Genomic DNA, 27177 nt, shown 5'->3' with positions numbered 1-27177 from the left:
GTGAATATCTTACTAAAGAATTTTGAAACTGACACCTTAATAAATGAAAACTTATGAAACACGGTAAAAGACAAGTCCCAGGACAAATTTTAAAGAGACATGACTAAAAAGGATAAAGTGTGCTAAAACTTTTCATTTCCAAAAATATGACTTACTAAAAGAAATGTATGTCATAAATGAGTTTTAACAAAAGTTTTACCATATTGTAATGATCACTATTGATTGTTCTTAATGTCAGGAAGAAAGAGAGTTTCTGATTTAATAAAAATATTTTCTAATCAAGATAACATCCAATTCGTAGAAGTATCAAGACCATATACAATGACTTCACAATGAGAGATAAGGTTTAGAAATTCTAACCCGTCAATGCTTCCCTTTACATAAAGTGATCCTTTTTACCTTTATTTCTGAGAACTTTGAATTTCTGCCTTTCAGATTTAGAAACATAGTTGTAGCTTCATATTCAGAATTTGATTAAATCTTCCTTTCACTCGTAGACTCTTTATCATGGACATTCTTTCAGAAGCTTCAAATCTTGATCTGACAATTTCTTCGCAGGCTTCTTCTAAGCAGATTACATAATTGATTAAACACATATTGTTTAACACAATTGTAAGCAACAACTCTTATGTTAACACAATTTCCATGAAGAATTCTCAAACTATAACACAAGCAACAACTCTTGTGTTCATTACATTGTTCAACAAAGATATATATGATTATATGTTGAAAAGCATCTTGTAGTGTTCTTTTTCTTCATCTTCTTGGTTGAGGAAGTCACGAGCAACGAATCCTAGGTTCTTTTGATTTGTAGCAAGATTTATATGATTATATTTGAGTAGCATCTTTTAGAATCTTCTTTCTTCATCTTCTGTGTTCTGATTGGCTTTTGCATATCAACTTAGGCATTAACATCAACTAATTAGCCTAGTAGCATTATGAATTAGTGTGAGCTTTAGCCTCTCCTTTGACATATGCTTCTCAACACCAGCTTCTAAGCATTTGTCTTCTTTCTTCATGTGTTGATTCTTGTCAATCTGTGTTGGTTGAATTACATTCAAGCCGAGCGACAATTAACAACTCCAATGACAACAACCGTTATGGCAGTATGAATATTAGCATTGTGGGGATTGCAACAACAACGTTACTAGTTGTCGTCAACATTGTTAGATGATTTGGTCTTCTTTTTATAGTTTCTCAAAAGAGACGTTGGAGGGAAATAAGGTCCTTTTGATTTCCAACAGCTAGTTCCCAACGGATAGAATCAAGCATAAATGTGAATGGTACAATACGTCTTTGTCTTGTAGCTTTATACGTTGTTATGAATTGGTGGAAAATAGCTTCTGTAGAATAGTAAGCTTTGTCCGTCTTTTTACGGTAATGAAATGAGACGTTCGTCTATAACCTTGTACCTCATACTACATAATGTTATCTTCTATTCTTCTTGAACTTCAAAGGCTGACAGCATGAGTTGGAAGAAAGAAAATAAGCTCTTGGGTCTTCAGAACTTCAAGTTTTCAGAACCACGTCTTCCGAGTCTTCAGCACTTGGTCTTCAGTATCCTTTGTCTTCAGAAACATGAATCTTCAGAGCTTCAAGTCTTCAGAGTCTTCAGAACTGCATCTTTAGAGTCTTTCAGCATTTGGCCTTCAGATTGGTTTCTTCAGACTTTGTTTCAGAATCCTTTAAGAGTTAGAACACTATTATCAGATATGTGAGCATCTGAGAAGCACGTCCTTTCATTATTCGAAGACACTTCCGATCTTTTGCTTTATTAGCTTAATTCTGATCTTTAGTAAATCCTTGATTCTGATCTTTTAAGGCTTGACCTTTGAAGTATTCAGAATCTTGACTTTGTCTTCAGAATTAGAAGCAACATCTTTTTTTATTAACAAATCTTAACTTCTGAACTTGACTTGAAAGCTCGCTCATGTACGCTGATTTTTTATCTTGGAGCAGAAGCTTTAACAGAGTTCTTTCTTCTGATTACTTATGACTTCTAAACTACTGATGTTTCTTTAGACTTTTCACGGACAACAATCCAGAATCTCTTAGAGCACAATATCTTTACACTCAAGAAACTATTTGAAACTAAATTATTACATACTTAATATATGTACTGTTATCGTCAAAACATAGAGACTTATTGTAGCAACAAATCTTGTTCTAACAAGAATGTTTCGTGGCAGAAAAATCAGCTATGCCGCCTAGCGAGCACCAAGCGAGTTGTCTCGCCCAATAAAGTCATCAGTGAGCATCAGGCGAGGCCATGCAGAAAGTTTCAAAGTTTCAAATTCAGCATTCTTGCCTGACGAGGTCGCAACAAGGAAGCTAGCCAGGCGAGCCAATTCCTATTAGGTGAGACAAGGTGGTTTAGAAGATGATGTGGCCAAAACTTCATGGTGAAGAAACATTGCTCTCTATGCAAAGCTATTATTTGTATCTTTTAATCCCTTGTTGTTTTCTTCTTAATTTAGAGTTGAGTAACGCTAGTACTCAATTTTAACCTATACAATCATTGCTTATAAAAAAAGTTTAACCCATTCCGCAAGTTTCAAATTTTCATTGGTGATTTTTTATTTTTACTTTTTTTTTTCTTTAACTTTAACCACTACCGCGTTGCATGAAGCTTAACTTGATTTAGAATCTACGATATACTGAACTCCCTTTCTACGAAATCTTCACCAAGCTAATAAAATTACGAGGAATGCTACTTTTACACAAAATGTGACAATAACACCGTACATTTATACGGTTCGAAATTTTTATTATATTTAATAATTATATATTTTACTTTTTTTCAATATAGAAGAGACATGGCAGTGTTGTATTTGACTAGTGTAAGCATACGGTGTAAATTTTAAAGGTAAGAATAGCAATCCTCTAAAATTACCATAAACCTCTTTTAAACAATAGAGAATATACTAAAGAATAGCATGAGCCACAAACTTATTAAAAAAAAACATTCTGAAATGACCTAACAATTAACTAACACAGTAATAACACTAGTTAGCAATAATTTGCATTGAATAAAACAAAACAAAAAAACCAAGAGAGATACTAGTGGGTCATAAGATATAGTGGGTGACCTCCAAATCCACCATAAATCTCGAGCCCCTAGAAGAACCTCCACTCTCTCGATATTCTCAAATTCTCACCACTTTGGTTTAAATTATTTTTCAATTTGGAACTTTACTGAATGGCCAAACTCAGAGAATGTTGGATTCTTCAAAACCCTAAGCAACCATAATCTTATCTCACACACAACCTTATCAATCTTAAGAAATTAAATTCGCTGCAATCAAAAACAAATTTGATTATTTTTTTTCAATCTTGATGAAACGATCAGATAGACTTAAATGCGTGAAGCACGACTTATTTTAAGACAGAAAATTTAAATTCAATGTTTAAGATCGTTAAGTAATTCCAAAAAAAGGGTCCGACCATAATTTTTAATATGATATCAGAGTTAAATTTAGACTTTATAGCGTTATCAATTTTTTAGTTATGAAACAACTTATTATTTACTTATGTTCACTCTTTAGTTATTCAATTCTGTACATAAAAAGTGTGTTAAATAATTTTACACGAAAAAATATATAATCTGAGCATATATTTATAAATGCGAATAATTCTTATCTTACAAACTGATTTTATAGAATTAAAGACTAACCAAATCATATATTTATATTTACATACATGTTTACTAACAAAATATAGTGACTAGATGAAGTGATATTCCCTCGTCCTCTAGTGAAATTTTCTAATATAATTTTTTGGCTTTATATACTTTAGTTCAAATAAAAAATTTACAAAAGCTCTTTCTACTTTCTCAGCATGTGCATGATTAACAAAATAAATTTCCAGTTTTACCCTTCCCATATTCTCTCAATACCATACATGTCATTCAAAATTTCACCTTAAATTACTTCCATTTCATCCATTTACATAATATCTTGATTTTTACAAAAAACCTGACTCAATGACAGGCATGCTTTAGTTACCTTTTTATTATTATATCATATTCATGAACCTGTCTTTTTTTTGTTCTTGTGTTTGTGTCTGACACAGAAGAGCTTTTGTGAATAAGTGATTCTGTCAAGGAAAAAAGTGAATATAATTTCTTTCTTATTTTGAAAATAAAACATTTGAGAGTTGTTATCATTTATCAACATCTATCCTTTACCACAATAATCTTAATGGAAGTTTCAAGAGGAGAAGGTTTTCTATGTTTTGTGACATTGTTCATGTTTTTGTGTTCTACAAATGCTTTGCTTTCTCCTAAGGGAATTAACTTTGAAGGTAAAGTTTTTGAAAAATGGTGCTTTTTTTTTTAATGAATTTGAATGTAAATGTATATAAGTTTGTGTTTTTTTTAATGTAGTTCAAGCTTTGATGAGTATAAAAGCTTCATTAATGGATCCTCATGGAATTCTAGAGAATTGGGATGGTGATGCTGTTGATCCATGTAGTTGGAATATGGTTACTTGTTCTACTGAGAATCTTGTTGTTAGTTTGTGAGTGTTTTTCTCCAACTTTTTTATATTTGAATTTGATGAAGTTGCTAAAAGAAAAGCTTAAATGTTGAAGTTAATTCAAAGTTGGTTTGAGATTGTTAAGTGTTTTTGATGATTTTTTTGGTATTGTTTTGGTTTAGGGGAATTCCTAGTCAGAATTTATCTGGTACATTATCTCCAAGCATTGGAAACTTGACCTATCTTCAAACTATGTAAGTAATCAGAAAGCGCTTCTACGAAAATTGATTTTGAATGAATTGATTCTGAGTAAAAGCGACTTAAACTGAGAATTTTTTACTTCTATTTCAGTGTGTTACAGAATAACAACATAACTGGACCAATCACTTCAGAGCTAGGAAAACTTTCCATGCTTCAAACACTTGATCTCTCTGATAACTTCTTCAATGGAGCAATTCCTCCTTCTCTTGGTCATCTGAGAAAGCTTCAATACTTGTAAGCATTTATGAGCTATCATTGAAGTTGAAAATGTGTTAAGAACATGATTTCTTGAGCTTAGAAGTTATTGATATGATTTCAGGAGGCTTAATAATAACAGTTTTTCTGGTGAATGTCCTGAGTCATTGGCGAACATGGCACAACTTACTTTTCTGTAATCTTTTTCACCTTTTTCTTTCACTACTTTGTTCATTCATTTTGTTGTTAGATGTATTTCTAAAGATGACTTGTTTGTGATTGTAAATTCAGGGATTTGTCATTCAACAATCTTAGTGGCAGTGTGCCTAGAATCTTGGCCAAATCATTCAGGTTACTCTCTCACTGTATATAAATACATATATATGCGCACGCTCCAATTTATAAATCACAGACACGCCAGTCACAATACTGACGTCGATAATAATTTTAGAAAATGTAAGTAATTGAATGTAACTACATTTGTTTGTATTATGTTAGGGTCGAACACTTGACACACTTCAGATGTGACACTCACTTAGACACGACATGACTGTGACACTACTAACACGGAGACACGATACTAATTTAAGAGTATGCAAGTAATTGAATGTAATCACAAGTGTTGGCGTTAGACACTGACATGATTTAATTTGAAGTGTCGGTGCTACATAGGTCGTAGGTGTATATATTTAGAGATTTAAGAAAATTTGGTGCTAACTTTGAAATATTTTCCGATTTTCTCTTGATATTTCAGTATTGTTGGAAACCCTCTGGTCTGTGCTACAGCAAAAGAAACAAACTGTCATGGGATGAAACTCATGCCTATGTCAATGAACTTAAACAATACAAACGGTAAGATCCTTTAAGAATTTGAATGATTTGTCATGAAAGTTTACATCATTTTTACACATGTTGTACAGTGGTTCAAAATTGTGGTTGTGCTGCAAACCTCGATATTGTGTTAAGATGCAGCCGCAATTGCAATTTTGATGCCGTTGCAAAAACCTCTAAAACTTTTGTACTACTGTGAACCACAATTTAAAACCATGTGTTGTACTCTGATATCTAGTTGTTTGAGATAAAAATATCTTTTCTTCTGTAGACGCATTACCATCAAGAAAAACAAAAGCTCGCAAAAGGGTCATTGCATTTGGTTTGAGTCTTGGATGCCTCTGCTTGTTAGTCCTTGGTTTCGGATTTGTACTATGGAGGAGACACAAGCATAATCAACAAGCATTCTTTGATGTTAAAGGTACAATATACATTTGATCAAATTATGATAGTTCCTTCATTTAAGAAGCCTAATAGGCTTGCGATTCATAATAAGATTCAATTCACGATTCCATAACCATGTTACAGATCGACATCATGAAGAAGTCTACCTAGGAAACTTGAAGAGGTTCCAATTAAGAGAACTCCAAATTGCTACTCACAACTTCAGCAACAAAAACATCTTAGGAAAAGGCGGTTTCGGCATTGTCTACAAAGGAGTTCTTTCGGATGGTACGCTTGTTGCTGTAAAGAGGCTTAAAGACGGAAATGCAAAGGGAGGAGAGATACAATTTCAGACCGAAGTTGAAATGATCAGCTTGGCAGTTCATCGAAACCTTCTCAAACTCTATGGATTTTGTATGACTTCATCAGAAAGGCTTTTAGTTTACCCTTACATGTCCAATGGCAGCGTCGCTTCTCGTCTCAAAGGTAAGCTTCATGATAGAACATTATGTTGTTGCCTGAGCCATTTTTAGGGCGTGCAAGGCGGGCTATTGCATAAGGTCCAAAATTTATCACGGTTAAAATGTGGCTAAATAGGAACTCATAAAATATTTGTCACTGTTAAATCGTGGTTAATATGTTTTGCCATTGTTAAACTGTGGCTGACTTACACAAAGCTTCCAAAAACTTGAGATGACTCTTGTTGCCAGACATTTTCACTCGGTTTGCCTCTACTAAAATTTCGAAAGCCATTTTTTTTGTTAATTTCAGCTAAGCCAGTGTTGGATTGGGGCACAAGGAAGCAAATTGCATTAGGAGCAGCAAGAGGATTATTATACCTTCATGAACAATGTGATCCAAAGATAATCCATAGAGATGTGAAAGCTGCAAATATATTACTTGACGATTATTGTGAGGCAGTAGTTGGAGATTTTGGTTTGGCAAAGCTTTTAGACCACAAAGATTCACATGTAACAACTGCGGTTCGGGGCACAGTAGGGCATATTGCACCTGAGTATCTTTCCACAGGACAGTCTTCTGAAAAGACTGATGTTTTTGGATTTGGCATTTTGCTTCTTGAACTGATTACAGGTTTGAGGGCCCTTGAATTTGGAAAGGCTGCCAACCAAAAAGGAGCCATGCTGGATTGGGTAACCTTGTCTCCCTTCATCATTCTTTAAAGATTTAAAGGCTTAAAAAGATTTTTTGTCCATAGAATATACAAAAATGGAATCTCCATAATTGAGATTAGGACAGTTTATGGTATAGCTCACTCAAAAAATCAAATCAAACCAAACTGTTTCAATTTACTCAGAAACAATCAAACCACAATTATAGGTTTGGTAAACTGCTTCAAAATTCCAAATCGTTAGAAAACAGTTTTTCCCAAAGCGAACCATTGGTTTAAGAACTGAACCATTATACTTTTTTTCAAATTTTTTTAAATAAAAAATTTTAAACTTGTTTTCAGCATTTTTTTCCAGTTTCGGTTCTAGAATTGTTTGTACAACAGAGGTTCGGTTCACTAACCAAACATAATGGTTCGGTTATTTTAACTTCAGTTCAGTTTGGTTCATTGTTTCGGTTTGGCAGTTTTTTTTTTGAACAATCCTAATTGAGATGTTACCGTATTCATGCAGTAAGTGCATTGGTGGTTGTTGTATTCAAATCGGTCAATTAATATACCGAATTTGAAATATGAGATGTCCGATCTTGATCCAACAGTCACGATGTACTGACAAAGTGAATTCAGCATATCTCAAGTGTAGGGTATACCCTTTTTTCAATTTTAGTCTTACAAAACATGTTTGTCCATTTCTTAACCCCTTAACAGTATAAACTTTTGTTTTTGTTCTCAATTGTTTTGGCTTTAGTCCTTTAACACTATTCAATATTTGACTATGTTGATTTTAGTCCCTAAAATATAACATCAGTTTTGTTAGAGTAAAATGTTAAAATCTTTGTATTATTGCCATATAGGTAAAGAAAATTCATCAAGAGAAGAAGCTAGATTTGCTTGTAGACAAAGATCTCAAGAACAACTATGACAAGATTGAGCTTGAGGAAATAGTTCAAGTTGCACTTTTGTGTACACAATATCTTCCGAGTCACAGACCGAAAATGTCCGAAGTCGTACGCATGCTCGAAGGCGACGGTCTAGCCGAGAAATGGGAAGCTTCTCAAAGAGCTGACAACACTAGCAAGTGCAAACCACATGAATTATCTTTGTCAGATCGATTTTCCGATCTCACCAATGATTCTTCTTTGTTAATCCAAGCCATGGAGCTTTCAGGTCCAAGGTGAAATTTTTCTAGATTTTTTTTAGTTTGATATATATTTTTCTTATTATTCTGTTTTCTAAGTAATTTTCTAGAGAAAGCATATGAAAAAGCTGCTTGTTTTTGTTTTTGCAAATGTACATATACTTATTTGTTGAACTTTGAATGTGTAATGCAAATAGTTGTAATATTAAAAGTAAATGAAGTCCATACCTAGGTTTTTTTATTAGAGGTTATAGTTCACTTTCAGTTGTGGCAGTTATGGTTAGGTTAGTTAGTTTTATTTTCTGTTATGGATGTTAGGAAGTTAGTTAATACTTTAGGTCATTTGATGATTGTATACAAGTGACATTTATTAAATATTGTAATTCTAATTCCACTTCAATTAATTCAACAATATCAAAATTCTCATCACACCTCATTCGAATGATAAAAAGTACCCCAATTGGAGCCAATAAATGAAATGAGCTTTATCATACAAGAAAAAAGGTCCCTTCATCAATGGTTCTTTCCCTCAACCTTCTCCCTCTAACAGAAACTTTGAGCTATGGGATTGTTGCAACACCATGGCTATATCTTGGATTCACAAACTTTATCTCAATAGATCGCCCGGAACATGATTTGCTTGACAATGCATCATAGTTATGGTTAAATTTGCAAGATCACTACACTTAAGCTAATCACTTCTGTTTCTATGATTTACTCAATTAGAATGCTCATTCAACTGTTTATTAGATATGTTTCCACTCAATTTTCACCCCAAATTAAAACCATTAGAAGTTACAATGAAGTTGATTTTCTCATGATTTTTTTCTACAAGTCATTAGGAATTATCCATCAAACTTCTTCTAGGAAAATATTTTAACAAAACTTTATTGTAGAGAGAAAACATAGGCATTTACTTAATGTTACTAGGGCTTTTCTTTTTCATGCTCACATTACTAAATATTTTTGGTCCACTGTCCTTTAACATGACACCTTTCTCACCAATAGAATTTTTTTTTTTTTAAAGAAAGCTGATGAGATATTATTGGAATATTAAATATAATATCAAATATAATCAAATCTTATAATATCAAATATAATCCAAGTTGTGTAAGCCTAAGTCCAATCAGGGTTGTATATAAATAATCATAGTCTTACAATGACCTTCCACAATGGTTGTTGATAATGAAAACATATCTTCCTGGTATGATAATTGATCTGCAAATACAAAGAATAATTTTACACATTCTTACCTGTTTTTGATATAGCACTTAGAAAATATTCCCCAGAAAAAGTGTAGCCATGGTTTTGCTTATTGCAAGCCTATTGTGCAAGTCGATGGAACATGGTTGTATGGAAGGTATATAGGGACCTTGTTGATGGCTGTGGCGCAGGATGAGAATGGTAACATTTTTTCAATCGCATTCGGAATTGTTGAGGGTGAAACCAAGGATGCTTGGAGTTTCTTTCTTCAGAATCTGAGAAAGCACATGACACCCTAGGCCAATCTATGCCTAATATCAGACAGACATCAATCAATTAAAAGTTCCTATGATGATCTTGTAAATGGATGGCAAAACCCTCCTTCTTCACATGTCTACTGCATCTGGCACACCGCGCAAAACTTCATGTGTGCGATAAGAGATAAGGAACTACGTAAAAAAATCATCAACATGGGTAAGAATCTAATTTTATACCTAGTACATATATTTATTGAATTTCATATGCTTGACATGTTGATTAGTTTATAACAGGGTATGCATTGACGGAGTCGGCGTATAACTATTATAGAGGCGAAATTCGAAGGGCAAATAGAGATGCTTTGGAGTGGATAGATAATATTCCCTAGAAAAAGTGGGCAAGGGCATTTGACAAAGGACAACGCTGGCGACACATGACGACTAACCTCGCCGAAGCAAAGAACTCTGTGCTAAAGGCAACCCAAAACCTTCCAATAACATCTTTGGTACAGTCTACATATTTTCGGATGGGAGCATTATTTGGTAAATGCAGCCATGACTGGACGAAGAGCTTGGCATCAAGTCAAACTTTTACAGACAATTGTATCAAGGGAATGGCTGAAGAAGTCAATAAAGCAAGCAGTCATAATGTAATGCAGTTTGACCGGGAGAGGTTCTATTTTATGGTGGCTGAGAGAATAAACCAAAACGATGGTCGACCATTTGGTACTTTCAGCGTTGATCTGAGAAAATGGGCATGTGTTTGTGGAAAATTTCAAGCGTTTCATTTGCCTTGCTCCCATGTTATTGCAACATGTGCAAGTATACGCCAAGACTACACCATTCACATACCAGACGTTTTGAAGATTCACCATGTTTTTAAAGTCTACCAAGAAAGCTTCCTTGTACTCCCACATCAGGAAAATTGGCCGCAATATAAAGGAGCTACTCTTTGTCATGACGAGACTATGCGGAGGAAGAAAAAAGGTCGCTCAAATAGTACTCGGATTAGAATCAAAAGGACGACGTAGAAAAGGAAACGAGAATGTATGGGATCTGTCGTGAAGTGGGCCATATCCGGAGTAAATGTCCAAATGTAGCAGGCCCGTCAACTGGCTATATTAATGTTATATGTCTTTTTAATTCAACTTTCATTTCAATTATAAATAGCAACATTTGAAGTGAACGAAATAAAGACAACCACAAATAAAACAACAACACGGAAAAAATAAAGCATAACTAAGAGATTACAACCAAAAAGACAATATCATCTGATCCTAGCATCATCTTAAGGACACCATCGTCATTTTTCACTGGTTTCTAGGAAAGAGTTACTCCATTTACGCCTGACACCATAACTTGCCTGTCAATTCTCCTTATCTTTTCACCGTCAAGAATGTTTCAGTCTAGCCAGCGAATCAAGTGCCTCTGAAGATGCTCGAATGTCTGCGTGTTCCAGAGTTTTATCATTTAACGGAGACTTTGTTGCCGAAAAAAAGTGTTGCATCTCCCTTCATAACTAGGAACGTTGGAAATGTGCCTGAAGACATCTTCAAGAGTTAAATTAAGACTTTGGTTGTAACTGATGTGAGTACAAACGAGCAAGACCTTCTTATTTATAGGCAACAAAAAATTAATAAAATATATGAGCTCGGCCATCCATTGGCCGATCCTACACATGCACGCATCTTCTTCATGCGCTCGTCCAACCTATATGTCTTTTTGGTATACTCGTTTCACTAGATCGACCATTGAAGCATCGTATTTATTATATTTAAATTAATTTATTTAATAAAATATCTTATTAATTAGTTTATTATAAAATAATAATTCAATTAAATTTTTTATTAATTATTTATATAATTAAAATAATATTTTAATATTAAATTAAATTCAATTAATAATTTAAATAAGTAATTAATAATATTTATAAATGAAAAATATTATTTAATTATTTAAAATAAAATAAATAAATAAATAAAAGACATAGTTCAGGGTTGGCCAAACCCTGGTCGAGCCCCAACAGGTTCAAAAAATACTCAGCGTCCAAAACCTTGAAAAAAAGTGACATTTTAGCAAAATTTTTTCAAACATGTGGCAATGTGGTGTATACATTATTACATTTCATATATGGGGCATTATTGTAAAAAAATCTATAATTTCAAAAATAAAAAAAATAAGAGTGAAGACTCATTTTGGTCCCTCACAAATATTACACGAGTCAAATTAGTCCCTCACAAAAAAATTGACCCAACTTAATCCCTTATAAAATTTAACCGGATCATATTAGTCCTTCTGCTAATATTTTTCTCAAATCGGTTTTTTCTACTTCTAAACCGGTTCTTTTCATACTTCTAAACCGTGACTGGGCTGACACGTTAGATTTTTTTTAAATACTAAATTAATTTTTATTTTTAATTTCATTTTTAAACAGTTATCAATGAATAATATCAAAAAAGCCAAAATTATTTCTTATAAAGTAATTTTTAAACAAGTAATTTCTATGATTTCTACTAATATTAATAAATTCTATACATAAAATTTTACCTATGAGGTCTCAAATCCAAGTCCCTTCAAGTTAAATGATTTTCACTTTACAACTAGACAAATCAATTTCTATCGTTAATAAAGTGACTATCATTTACAACTAGAAAAATCAATTTCTATTGTTAGTAAAGCAACTATTATTTACAACAAGACAAATCAATTTCTATTGTTAGTAAAGTGATTATCATTTACAACTAGATTAATCAATTTCTATTGTTAATAAAGTGATTATCATTTACAACTAGACAAATCAATTTCTACGGTTAATAAAGTGACTATCAATAACAACTAGACAAATCAATTTCTATTGTTAGTAAAGTGACTATCATTTACAAATAGACAAATCAATTTCTATTGTATTAAATTGACTGTCATTTAATCTGAAGAGACTTAGGTTCGATACCATATTAATACAAATTTTGTATTTTTTATTTTAAATTTAGAATTGTTTAAGATTAACCACGTGGGCCTGAGTTCAACTCCTTATAAGAAACAATTTTGGCTTTTTTATATTATTAATTTATAATTGTTTAAAAATGAAATTAAAAATAAAAATCAATTTAGTATTTAAAAAATGAAAAATAAATAAAGTCCAACGTGGCAGTCCTGTCACAGTTTAAAACTAGAAAAAAAACCGATTTGAGAAAAATATTAGCAGAAGGACTAATATGATTCGGTTAAATTTTGTAAGGGATTAAGTTGGGTCAAATTTTTTGTGAGGGACTAATTTGACTCATGTAATATTTGTGAGGGATCAAAATGGGTCTTCACTCAAAAAATAAAGTAGGAATATTTTAATATTTTTTTGGAATTCTACAAATGAGCTAGAATTTTGAAATCGAAAACGAACTAGAAGGTGAGGGTTTTTTCAAGGTGTATGCTCTATTAACATCAGCTAAATTAAACACGAATAGGAATGATTAGCATTCACAACTCAAAGTAGAATCATTGAAGGAGAAGTGTATGAATGAGTAACACTAAATCTCATTGAGAGTTAAAGAATGAGGGAATAAGCTGTAACAACTTTGTAACTGAAATGCTAGAAATGCGGATGGTGATATAACTAACTCAACATAACTATCAAACTCTTGCAGGTGATTTTCATCCCTTTGCGAACCAGAAACTTCGTTAGGGTTTCCTTTTGCTTTTTTCACTCCCATCAACCTCTCGTTCTCTTCTCTCTCTGCAACTCACGGTTTGTATGTTCTTCTTCAGTTTGCTTCTTCATGTATGACATTTACTTGTCCGATTTTCTTGTTATTTGTTCCTGATTTTGGATTATGAATTTCCATTGTTCATTCTCCCTCTACAACGGTCGCTCTGAGTTTTTGCTTGTTCACTCTTAATTTTACTTGTTCCTTCATATGCTCGATTTGTGAATTTCAATTGCTCATTGTGAATTTGTTGTTGAGAATCTTTTTACTTGCTCACTGTGAGTTTCGTGTTAAGAATCTTTTTGCTTGTTCCTGCATGTGCTTTATCTGTGAATTTTACTTTATCACTGTGAATTTGGTGTTAAGAATAGGTTTGCTTGTTATTTCAGCTCTAGATCGTAACTCTCGTTGCATTCTATTTTCAACACTCGCAGCTCTAGCTTCTTGTCCTCTCCTTTGTAAGTAACTCTAGCTTATGGTCATCTCCTTTGTAGTAGTCAATGTTGTGAAAAGTGTGATTAAATATAATATAACCTATCCATTCTAGAAATTATTAACATAACTATATTTATGTGGAACTAATTGTTGATAGTGTTTCATGTGCTTTTGAAAGGTATAGAGTTACTCTTATGGTCTACGCTTCAATTTTGCAAACAAGATGTTTGTTGAAATGTCTCTTATGAGTTTGGCTATGATTTGTTGATATAATTTTATCATGCCTGCTAGTAGGTATTATTTGTTGATAATTTCTTGTTTGGCTGAATATAAATTCATATGAATAGGCCTGTTTTTAAGGTGTTTCAAGGTTTGATAGGGTAAGCTTTTAGATGTATGTTAAATGTGCTTGATTTTAAATTGTGAAAGTTTATCCAAAAAGATAATAAAAATCGAGATGTTCGTAAATGTGATTCCAAATGACAGGGATTGGTGTTATAAAGTTTGGTAAATAACCTGTATCCTCTAACCCAAATTCATAAATACACCACCCTAGGAGTAATGAATTGTATCCCATAAAAATATACATTAAGAAGCTTTGGTTTTGGAGTTCAAATGTTGAGTGAGGTTGTCTCATGGAAGAGAAACATACATTATGCTTATGTTTGTTTTTTAAAGGCAGAGAGAATTTCTTTAAGAAAAGAAACAAAAAGTGCTTATATTGGTGAGTGAGGTTATAATGGCATATAATACCCTCCAGAGTTAAGAATCTTTTTGCTTGTTCATGTTCCTGCATGTGTTCAGTCTGTGAATATTGTTTGCTCGTTGTGATTGTGATTCTGTTAAGAGTCTTTTTGCTTGTCCTTGCATGTGCTTTATCTGTGAATTTTACTTGCTCACTGATTTCGGTGTTATGAATAACTTTGCTTGTTATTTCAGCACTTGATCGCAACGCTCATTCTGCCGCGCGCGATTTGCAACACTTGTAGCTCTAGCTTCTTGTCCTCTCCTTTGTGGTTCTTCAATTAAGGTATTCTTCATTCTTCTTTGTGAGTACTCTAGCTTATTGTTCTCTCCTTTGTAGTAGTCAATATCGTCAAGAGTTGGTTTAAATATAACCTATCCATTCTACAAAGTATTAACATATATTTATGTGGATCTGATTGTTCTGCTTGTTACTGTCCTGATAGTGTTTCAATTTCTATGGAACTAATTTGCAGTTTTGCAAACAAGGTGTTTCTTGAGATCTCACTATAAGTTTTGTTATGATGGCTTTAAGCTAATCGAACACCTTTCTAATGATTTTAACATGCTTGCTAGTCGGTATTATTTGTTGAGAATTTCTTGTTTGGCTGAATACAAATTCATATGAATAGGCATGTCTTTTAGGTGTTTCAAGGTACTATTTGGTATGCGTTTAGATCTACCCCAAATTGTGGAAGTTTACCCAAAATGATAATAAAAATCAAGAGGTTCGTAAATGTGATTCCAAATGACAGGGCTTGGTGTTATAAAGCTTGGTAAATGATATGTAACCTCTAGCCCAAATTCCTAAATACATCACTGGGAGTAATGAATTGTATCCCATTGAAATATACATTAAGAAGCTTTGGTTTTGGAGTTCAAATGTTGAATGAGGTTGTCTCATGCAAGATAAAATCAAGCCCTGTCATTTTAATAATAAATTTATTCTTCAAAACAAAATTAGATAAATTGTTTACAGAACATTTTTCATTTGTTTTCTGTAATTAGTCTAGTCTTTGGTTGTTTAAGTTTTGTTAACTCAATCTTTCAAACTTACTTTACTTGAACCAAAATTGTAAACAGATCAGAACACAATTATGAAGTTGTATCTGTACTGTTAAAATTCATTACACCATAATAAATTGTATTGATTCTTTTATCCTTTTTGGTTGTTTGCAGGTTATAATGGCATTTATTCAACCCTCTAGAGTTATTTCTTCATTTGCAGCTTTGGCCGTTCTCATGATGTTCATCACATATGCTGCACTTACATATATCCATACCATCCCTTATCTGTTCGCATTCATCACATCCGCGGGGTCTTTTTTGCATTTTATTCCAATCATCAGCTACAACGAGGACGATTTCATGACCAACTATTTTGTGAAAAATGGTCTGTTTTATCTTTTCTTGTCCATAATGCTCATGGTCTATGGCTACTATAGTGTTGTTGTTATGTAAGTCTTACAATTGGCCCGTTTTACTAACACTCTTCTATTACTAATGAAATTTAAAGTGACAAAGTTTGTCTGTCTTTCTATTCACATCTTCTAAATTATAACTATTAATTAGGAAAGTCTTTTGAAGGCCAAGCTTCAAAACTTGAAAAATCTAATTTGAATTATGTTTTTTCACTTAATAATTCTGTATACTATATTTTAGTTTAACTTCAAAGTCTTTTGAAGGCCAAGCATTCATAGAAAATAATTTCTGATAATGAAACGAAGAAAAAAAAAAAAGCATAAAGCTCGATACTTCGTGAACGCAAACGTTGTTAACCATGAACTGTTGTTGGAAATTAACTGCTAGTTATGATATTTAAACATGTGGTTATGGTACATTTTCACAACTTACTTGGCCAAAGCCCAAACATTCCATTAATGGCCATTTTCAGCCGCAATTTCTGATTGCATCCTTACTCTTTCTCTCAGGTTTTATGCAAAATTTCTAAAATGCTCTCTATTTTTAGAGATACATCTCCGAACGCATCAAATTTTATTTTATTTTTAAATAAAATTCGGAGATACATCTCTAGAATCTTTTTAAGGGTGTGTTCGGAGATATATCTCCGAACATAACTGATTCTAGAAAACTTAAGCAGAAATATGGCGGAACAATTGCAAACCCAACACTGCATTAATTAAAAACAATAATTACATAGATAGTCACAAAAATAAATTCAACACTACATAATCATTTCATCGAGACATTGCAACATAAGGATTATATCCTCAACGGATCTTTGAAATTTTGCATCCACTTCAATCTGATCCTATGATTCATAATGGAGAAAAATACTCCACATAACATTCAAATCTTATCCGTCTTCAATTCAAGGTTGATGCACACAAGAGTATTCAGTTTGGATATCAGATCTCCGATGAATGTTTCCTCAGTGACCCTAAATGGAAGTGGTGGTTTCTCGCCAATGAAATACACAAGTGCAAGGCCGGGATATGAGTTCATTATCAGGTTTTAGTGTGTTGTGCATCAAATAAGGGTTGAGACACACCCTATTTATACAAGTATTGGGTCATTTTGGACCTCTAAAGCCTTATCATCTATCAAATAAAACTTTGAAAATACATATCCGAATAAACCACACATATTATTACAAAAAGGATGACTTCGGAGATACATATTCGAACATTTGAATGAGGTAACTTTGGATATATATTTGAAAACTTACTTGAACCAAATGAAAAGCAGAAAGTTTATAAACAATGTAATGTAAACCAAATCATAAAATTAATGTCTTATAAAGGTATACTTAAAAAAGTTAAGAGTTAATCAATAAAAAATATGCCTAACTGTGTAAATAAACAGACCAACCGATAAAAAATTGTATGAAATAGAGGTATTTTTTCAAAGCTCTACTTGTTGCCAAGAAAAGTCTTCCAAAAAATAGAGGTATTTTTTCATCTTCCTCCAAGTTTAGAATAACAAAATTAGTTGGGAATAACAAATGACCCACTTTAACTAACACATTTTCAAGCTCACCATAAAGATAAACAATGGATCAATACGTTAATGTGAGGATCATCTGAGTTGGCTTAACTTCACCATATTCAAACATCTTTATCATCAAAAGAAGAATAAAGTTTATGCTTTCCCCTAAATCAGAAAGTGCCAACTCTATCTTTAGCTTGCCGATTGTCATACCCCAAAATTTGCCCTCATATATTTACAAACGCCATTTTATTTCGAATAAATGAAATGGCACACTTGGTAAGAATTTGAGCGTGAAAGGTACAATAGCGCGAGGTCCCGCGTTCGAGTCCCGCTACTAACAGTTCTTTTATTTTATTTGTTACTAACTTAATTTCCATTTTAAATTACCTTTTCTTAAAAACACAAAAAAAATTGTTTTATTATTTGCAATTAATTTTCATAGTTTTTTTTACTTTTTCCATAAAAAATAAAAAATAAAAAGATTTTAAATTCTACACCTTTTTTACATTTTACGTTAGTTTTTTTTGGTTAAATATAATCGTAAAAACTCAATTAAAATAATTCTTTTGTTTGGGCTTTTGCTTATTTTAATTAATTATGGTCCATTAGGTTTAACCTAATTTTGTATATTATAAATAGACACAGAACCCTTATTCTCTCGGAACACAATTTTTCACATACACATCTTACCAGTTTTTTTTATACTGTAAATAAGCTTTTCCATTCACACAGTTCACGTTACCATACTGACATAACTTTCACATACAAGCCCCACACACAAATAATCATTTCTCACGTGTTGACCAAAGAAGTCAAACACTACCACCATCCCAAACCCTTTTTTATACATCGCGTACCTCCTTGTTATTTTGTTCTCTTCAGAATACGATCCGAAAAAGGAAGAAGATTAAACTCTTCGATGAACCAGCAAATCGCGAATTCAACGCATCAGCATACGATTAGAACAAGAAGAACAACAACTCAAGGCACAACAATCTGGCAATAACGAAAAAGCAATTCAAACGCACGAAGTTGTTCACCTTCGGCCATCGCACAAGAGCAACGTACAATAACGGCGTCAGATCCAAGTGACCGTCGTCAAAGCCTCAATATCATCAACGCCTTCCTTCAAATCGCAACATCCTTGCAAGCCACATCGCGCCATCGCTAACATACATCCAATCGGAGCTCCATCTCAATTTGATTCCGATTGTTTGAATTTTGTTTCGCAGGTGAAGAAGCAAACAGCGACACCGCCGCCACCACTGTGCGAGAAGCTCGGATCCGGAATGAAAAAGGCAACAGCACCAACCAGCCACCTCTTCCGCCCAAATCGCACACAGCTCCCCTACGCACGAGCCGCACCGCGCACCGCCACTAGGACGCGACTGTCTCCGCCGCTCTGCATCCTCCGCCGGTGAAAGAGTGAAAGATGAATGTTTGAAATTTGTTTCTATGAGTTTTACTGTAATGTGAACCAGATGAGGGGACGGTTGATTCAAATGGACAATTCTTGAAACATCTGTGACATATAAAATAAGGGTTGCTGTTACAGGTAATATAATTTCTCTATTTAAGTTTAGTTTTTAGTTTTATTTTATTTCATTATGTACTACTATGCTACTATGATGGAATTAACCAAAGACCACCCTTACAGTACACACGTGAATAAGTTCTTCAATTTTCCTTTTATTTATTTTATGTTTAGATTATATTACAATCTTAGTGAATTAGGGCTTGCCTCTAACATGTTGGCGTAAGGCCATCATTTCTTCTCACATGCACCCATTGGCAATTTGGGTTAATGATAATTATTGAGTTAATTTAATTAATTAGATCATTATATTTTTTGGCCGAGTGATTTAATTAATTAACTTAGTTAATTAGGGGTAATAACCATAAGATTTAGATTAATTTAGTTAATTAGGATTCATTAAAATCAACTTTAACTTAGATTTTAACTAATTAATTCATTTTTAGGCTAATTAATTTAATTTTAGGTTTGTTAGCCTTCTTTTCAAAAAAACCTTTCGCTCTCCCTTCAATTTTATCCTGCTTTTATTTTCGCGCCCAATTCTTCCTCTATATTGTACCTGCCCCACTTTCTTGTTTTTGCGAGGTACTACCATCGTGAGCATTAGACTGTTTTGCACACATTCATAGCTTGTGCATGCACGCATAGATTAATCCAACGCTTCAGAGCCTGCAATCTCGGGGTGGACCTTCAAGAGTCAACCACACCTGATCAGAGCTAAGTACTTTTTTTAATGTTCTTTTTATTTTTAATTACATGAATGTTTTTTTCTTCTCCTTTTCTATTACAATTATTACTAATTATATTCTTATTTATTTTAAATTAATTTTCTTATAGTAAATTATAATTATTTATTTTTAATTGAAAACTTGTTTTTTATATGATTTTATCTATAACTGTTTTTAAACATAAAATTGTTTTGTTCGCCTTATACGGTTTGTCTGGCCTTTATTTATTCTATTAACCATGGCTAACTTGTGCCCTAATCAGAGTTAATGAAGATCACTCCTACACTGAAAACTTTATATTTCTTTTGTGCTTTTTCATGGATATCAACATGGTTCGCTCCGACAATGCGCCTGATCAAAAACCCAGAGCTAAGTATCTTATCTTTAAAGCATATTTTAATTTCTTTTAAAATCAGGGGTTTGTCTTGCCTTCACTATCTCTGCCTTGCCTTTTTCGGCGTTACTCCCGAGGCTTTCCGCCAACCGTATCAGATCAAATTCGAAGCTAAGTGTTTTTATTATTATTTTATTTATTAATTTCATTATTTATGGTTAATAAAGTTTGCCTTCGAATCGATAATGCACTCACCCTTTTTTGTTTATTCTTTCTTTTCCAATTTTCAGGGTTTGTCGACTGCCAAAGCTACGAGTACTGGTAACCCTAAACCCTGATATCTCTTGTCTCTTATTACTTATGTCAAACCCTGTTGGGATCCGCTGGTTTCATTTTCCCCCTTCCCGTAAATTGTTTATATACTGCGTGGTTAGTAATTTAGGGAGTGCAAATTTAAACTGGATTAGAGTCAGTAATTATAAGATAAATAACTTAATTGAACCGCGTGATTGTTGCACACACGCACGCTTTTTGGGTAACCTCTCTGTTGCCTTGTTGCCTGTTGCCTGTTGCCTTTGTGTTTTGCAGAATAAGCCTCGTCCCTCGAATTCGAGGATACCTCAGCCATGTTGCCTAGATAAAAAGGTCACGACCCTAAATGATGCTGCCTTCGATACACAAATATGACCTTGACCCTCGGAAGTTGCCTACGGAAAAAGGCTGAGGTATCTTCTGGCTGCCTACGAATAAGGCTTATTCTGATCCTTGCCTTAGACTACTTGCCCTTCTATGGCATGGGACAGTCTTATGGCAAAGGATGCTTCGATGACCCTTCAACCTCCAAATGAAAGGCTTCCTGCCCTCTTATGGCAAGGATAGATCCTTTTACTCTGAAAGGCTAAAAGAACATTTTTCATCTAACCAGGTAATTTGCCCTTAATTGCATGCTCTGGTTTAAAAACATCTTTCTACTATTTTCTAAGCACTTTCAAGGCTACGCTCATTTACGAGCTAAAGTCCTTGTTTCTTCATCTTCTATACATTTCTAAACTTTTGGTTTCAAAACGAGCAAAGCAATTAAGAGCCCATGGAAAACCATGGATGCAAAGGGTGCCTTACACCTTCCCTTTGCATAATTACCCCCCGAACCCTATTTTATTTAAAAGGTTTTTCCTGTTCTTTTAGCCTTTCCGATTTAATTTGGATAAAATAAAAGTCGGTGGCGACTCTTGCTTACCGCAACATTTCGATTATAAAAAAGTCAGTTCACCGTATTACAGAACTGGCGACTCTGCTGGGGATTTTTCGAATAAAAGAGGGGTTACCTTAAAAGTTTAGGATCACTTAATTGTATTCTATTTGTTTGCTTTGCTTGCTTTATTTTTCAGGGCTGTTTTGGGAATTAACTGAAGGACGAATCCTACACCCGGATTCAAGAACACCTAAGATAGGAAGTGGCATAGTCATGGCGACCTCCTTCATGTATGTGGAGGATTGGTCAATATGAGAGTTCACGCTTAAGTTAGGCCTCTATGGGTGTTCGCATGCTTCTCTTGTATGAGGGAGGTTCGTGCGGATGTCCGTGGGTGAGTCGGAGCTTAAGGACCTTTAGTTACCTTTAACCCATCTTGACTTTTAGGAACGTAGTGGGGGGACTACTCTTGATGTATGTTGAGAGCATAGTTGCTACCCGATACTACAACTCAGATAGGTTCTTTCTCAAAGTATCATTGCATGGTATGTATGTATCATGTTCGAGGGTGCTTTAGGAGAGCTGACAATTCTGAGTCACTTGGTAGAACCCGTTGCTGAAATCTCCTTATCCATAGAAATACCCTTGGGAGGGACACCTGATCAGACTCCATGCAAGCCTTAAGCCAAAAATCGTGTGACTTGTGTGGCTTGTTTGTGTTTGCTACTAACCTTTGTTTCCCTGCAGGTTTTGCTAAAAGACTTGTTTACCCTTATTATCTTACGCTTTGCCTGATGCACTGCATTCACATAACATCATGACATCATGACATCATAAGCATAACATAATTAACTGACCCTTTCAAGGATCTTAGGAATTTAGGGCGCGCAATTTCAAGTGCTCTTATCAAGGACTGAATTCCTATCTAGGGGCAAGAAGATTTATTTTCCTCTCGCCACATACCTTCCAATTCAGAGACGCTGTACCTATCAAGGGGAAAGAGGATTTATTTTCCTCTAGCCATGTACCTTCAAATTCAAAAGTTTCCGAATCAGAGGCTATGACCCACTGGATATGGTGAGCTTGATTCCCAAAGAAGAACATCCCAGAATCAGATTTCTTCGAACAAAGACGCGACCAAATCATCCTCTAAACGTGCTAATTATATTCCTTAACGATCCTTGAACATTGCATCTACATTCATAAACATTGCATAACAAGTTTCCGCAATAGGCTTCCCATTCCCTCTCGCCATTTATTTCAACACAAATGGATCTCGAGCAATCAGTCAAAAATCTTCAGGCTCAGAACAACCAATTCTGAGAGATGATCTTTAACTCGGCCAAGGGGCAAGAAGAATTTAAGGCACTCTTATTCTTGGGGTACAATCACAATGCGAGATTGTCTTATTATTCGAAAATTCCTGGTTATGGTGTAAAGGTAGACCGTTGAAGCGTGCCATTAAAGATTTAATCATGACACTCAAATCAGAAAAGACCACGACAACAGAGTCACGATAATGGAATCACGACAACTGAGTCATGACAACAGAGTCACGATAATGGAATCACGACAACTGAGTCACGATAATGGAATCATGACAACTGAGTCACGATAATGGAATCACGACAACAAAGTCACGACAACTGAGTCACGATAATGGAGTCACGACAACTGAGTCACAACAATCAATTCACTCATATGATCCAGACGCTCAGGGCAATCGAGCCAAAGAATTCTAACACCTACTATAAACCCAATGCGAGGTGCACGTACCATTCCAACAGTCTTGGACATTACACAAACAATTGTTGGACATTAAAGAATAAGATTCAAGATCTGATCAATGACGGAGAAATCAAATCCAACGCTCCTGAAACCCCTGTGGTGATCACCGCTCCTATGCCTAGTCATGACATGATTGATTGACGTCTCGACGGACGAACTTTTGGATCATTAGATCTTCTTTCATTTGCAAGTTGCTTTTCTGTTTGTTTAAACATTTGAATCATGATAGACATTATCTGTTTTAATAATCATCATCAGTGCATTGCATATGTTTGTCTTGAATAAATTATTTCGCTATCACTCATTTTAAATTGCGTCTTTACTTTGCATATGTTTTACGATACTCAACTCCTGCCAAAACTGTATACCTTTTAAGGGAGGATGACGAAAACGACACCGCAACCTCATACAATATGCTTTTGAACAGACTATGCTGACGATGTACAGGCATTGTTTCAATTCCTAAACAGTGGAGATATAAGGATGTTAATCCCTCGTCAACCCCTTTGAGCCTAAGAAGTAGAAGTGTCTTTCTTGTACTAATCAAAACCCTTGATCATAACCTGGGGCAGGGTAGTTCTCAGTTAATTTGGCTGTGCATTCTATTTTAAGAGAATCATTCAGTACACCTTTCAACAAAGGTTTCAATCACAAGCGTTCGTCCGCACACATCAAAGAAGTGCTGGAGATGTCAGTCAAAAGCCAATGACAGTTCATCAATCACCAAACAAGGCAGTCAATATCTTTCAAAAAAGAAAAAAAATGAAAAAACATATATACAAAGAAAAGCCTGCTAAGTCAAAAATCAAAAGATGACTTAGGCAAAAAATCAAGGCGTCCCGCTGACTGTAAGCTCAAAAGAGACAGTTCAGGCAAAAGTTAGGGATATCAAAAAGATGAAAAAGAGAAGTCAATAAATTCCTGAACAACTCAAAGTTATGACTACCAAAAGGAAGAAGTGACTGCCATCTCAAAAGTTCTCTCTGCTTGTGAACCATCATCATTATCAAAGGTGCAAATCCAAAAGTCTCTTAGAACCTGAGTGCGTAAGTTGAATTAACTGAGCTTAGGACTGAAGATCATCACGAAGAGGGGTGGGTACAATCAAATTTTGAGCCTTTATCCTTTGTTTCTTAAACCGTGAACCAAGCCACGTTACAACCCTTGAAAGTCCTAACTGAAGCATGGTTAGTTCGAAAGCATACTGTCACGACAAAGGTATCCTGACTCCTTAAGGTTTACCACAAATGCCGAGTTGATATCACGTTTTTACAAACATCACATCGTTACAAATATCATGTTTTTACAAATATCACGCCTTTACATCTCCTGTTTTAACGTTTTTCAAAAACTCAAGACAAACGTATGCATTGCATCTCATGAATTCATTATTAAACATATTCTGCTACATAATTCCAAATGTTAGCATCAGAAAGAACTTGCACAGGGTACAACTAATGACTGAAAGTTATCCCGACAGACAAGATTACGCCGAGAAGCAATGTATCCTACGTATACAAGGGGCATGGCATGCTTTGCTCAACCAATCTGGGGCAATCCAGTCAAGATTATAAGAATCTCTCAAAAGCCAAACAATCAAAGGCATACACCTCAAGTGGGTTTCAAACTATTTCCCAATCAATCTGGGGCAATCAAGTTAAGATTCGAAGAATCTCTCAAGGGCGCCAAAATAATCAGGGGCATGCATCCAAATAGATCTGAAGCTACTTCCTAACCAACATGGGATATTGTCTTTGGCCTATGACTACTAGGGGCATATCGCCCATAGTGCACGTCTCATAAAGTCCTCGGGAGACGAATTTTTTCAAAGTCTCTACTAGCGGGGGCAAATCTATGCAAGTTCAGTTTGACATCTTACTCAGTGGGGTGTCCTAATTAAATCCAGGAATGGTAGGTACTATAATACTGGGGGGCAACGTTCAAGACATCCATGTCTCCCCACAGAGCCAGGTTCACAAAATCACATCCCCACAGAGTAATCATTAAGAAGATATCTTCAAATGCTCTCGTCCAACAAAGACATGGCTCCCCAACAGAGTTTACATCTTCAACACTACCGGTTCTCCAACACTTGGCTCATCTCCAACATGGTCTACTAATATCTTTTATTCCCAATCAGGGTACATCAAGTCACTGATCATCTCCAAGCAGAAATCATAAATTCCCAGCTGAGCATCTTCAAGACAAGATCAGACAGTACAATTACAAGGACATAGAGATCTACTTTCTTAATCAAAGACAACATAAATCATATTCACATATCATATTCATACACTGCATACATTACCTCATAATGAACTCATACATAACATGCAAAAGCTCTCATTTATTTTGAGGGATTCATTACATAACCCATGCATCATGACATTGCATAAAGATTAACCTTACCTTTTTCAGAATACAGGTACCGACAAATGAACGAAATCTCCAACTTTCCAAGATCTAGTTCAGCTACTACGAATGGTACTGACACGGTCAACGCTCAAAGATCTAATTCGGTTACTACGAACGGAACTGACACGATCAACTCTCAGAGATCTAATTCTATCATCACGAACGGTGTAGACACGGTCACTGACCTTCTCAGTCTAATTCAGCTACTACGAACGGTACTGACACGACAGAAGATCTAATTCAAATACTACGAACGGTACTGACACGATCAAATTTCAGAGGTCTAAGTCTATCATCACGAACGGTGTGGACACGGTCACTGGCCTTCCCAGTCTAATTCAGTCATTACGAACGATGCTGACACGACAAGAGAATCTAATTCTATCATCACGAACGATGAAGACACGATTATCTCCTCAGATCTAATTCTATCATCACGAACGATGAAGACACGATCATCTTTCCAAGATCTAATTCAAGTATCACGAACGATACTGACACGATCAATTCCCAAGGATCTAATTCATCTACCACGAACAGTAATGACACGATCAACGCGCAAACAAAATCCTCTCAAAATTCAACTACCAGATGGCATCCACAAGCCCATCTCCGACAAAAGTCCCTACTTCAAATAGGGCAAATTTCTTGGTATTCTTATGTTCAATCATCTTCCACCTTCAGATACCGACTGGCGCGCAAACCACTCTACATCTTCAGGTCTAAGATAATTGAACAGGGGCAGCTGTCATACCCCAAAATTTGCCCTCATATATTTACAAACGCCATTTTATTTCGAATAAATGAAATGGCACACTTGGTAAGAATTTGAGCGTGAAAGGTACAATAGCGCGAGGTCCCGCGTTCGAGTCCCGCTACTAACAGTTCTTTTATTTTATTTGTTACTAACTTAATTTCCATTTTAAATTACCTTTTCTTAAAAACACAAAAAAAATTGTTTTATTATTTGCAATTAATTTTCATAGTTTTTTTTACTTTTTCCATAAAAAATAAAAAATAAAAAGATTTTAAATTCTACACCTTTTTTACATTTTACGTTAGTTTTTTTTGGTTAAATATAATCGTAAAAACTCAATTAAAATAATTCTTTTGTTTGGGCTTTTGCTTATTTTAATTAATTATGGTCCATTAGGTTTAACCTAATTTTGTATATTATAAATAGACACAGAACCCTTATTCTCTCGGAACACAATTTTTCACATACACATCTTACCAGTTTTTTTTATACTGTAAATAAGCTTTTCCATTCACACAGTTCACGTTACCATACTGACATAACTTTCACATACAAGCCCCACACACAAATAATCATTTCTCACGTGTTGACCAAAGAAGTCAAACACTACCACCATCCCAAACCCTTTTTTATACATCGCGTACCTCCTTGTTATTTTGTTCTCTTCAGAATACGATCCGAAAAAGGAAGAAGATTAAACTCTTCGATGAACCAGCAAATCGCGAAT

At 34.5% G+C, this 27177-nt stretch overlaps 1 protein-coding gene and 1 long non-coding RNA gene across 3 annotated transcripts; both read left to right on the top strand.

Moving 5' to 3' along the window:
- The first annotated feature begins 3959 nt into the window (after positions 1 to 3959).
- LOC131652885 (protein NSP-INTERACTING KINASE 1-like) lies at positions 3960 to 8635 on the top strand. The gene is made up of 11 exons (XM_058922873.1): positions 3960 to 4302; positions 4385 to 4517; positions 4658 to 4729; positions 4827 to 4970; positions 5056 to 5127; positions 5223 to 5282; positions 5686 to 5783; positions 6034 to 6183; positions 6291 to 6632; positions 6918 to 7297; positions 8127 to 8635. The coding sequence occupies exons 1-11, from the start codon at positions 4200 to 4202 to the stop codon at positions 8448 to 8450; spliced, it is 1878 nt and encodes a 625-aa protein (XP_058778856.1). The 5' UTR covers positions 3960 to 4199; the 3' UTR covers positions 8451 to 8635.
- A 4630-nt stretch (positions 8636 to 13265) lies between these two features.
- On the top strand, positions 13266 to 16365 carry LOC131647366 (uncharacterized). Of its 2 annotated transcripts, none has more exons than XR_009297806.1 (4): positions 13266 to 13616; positions 13961 to 14029; positions 14946 to 15036; positions 15930 to 16365. It is a non-coding gene; the product is annotated as an uncharacterized LOC131647366 (long non-coding RNA). The 2 variants fall into 2 exon arrangements; XR_009297805.1 differs by having other exon boundaries at positions 13266 to 13612; positions 15930 to 16364.
- Positions 16366 to 27177: the final 10812 nt, after the last annotated feature.

The sequence above is a fragment of the Vicia villosa genome, linkage group LG2, assembly GCF_029867415.1.
Source record: "Vicia villosa cultivar HV-30 ecotype Madison, WI linkage group LG2, Vvil1.0, whole genome shotgun sequence".
Taxonomy (NCBI): Eukaryota; Viridiplantae; Streptophyta; class Magnoliopsida; order Fabales; family Fabaceae; genus Vicia; species Vicia villosa.
This window is presented reverse-complemented; position numbering and strand designations above follow the sequence as displayed.

Excerpts from the sequence above, each read along its gene's own strand:
- LOC131652885 (XM_058922873.1), top strand. The coding sequence starts at position 4,200 with ATGGAAGTTTCAAGAGGAGAAGGTTTTCTATGTTTTGTGACATTGTTC. Across the intron at positions 4,730-4,826 it reads TTGACCTATCTTCAAACTAT|TGTGTTACAGAATAACAACA; the intron begins GTAAGTAATCAG and ends CTTCTATTTCAG. Across the intron at positions 5,283-5,685 it reads ATCTTGGCCAAATCATTCAG|TATTGTTGGAAACCCTCTGG; the intron begins GTTACTCTCTCA and ends TTGATATTTCAG.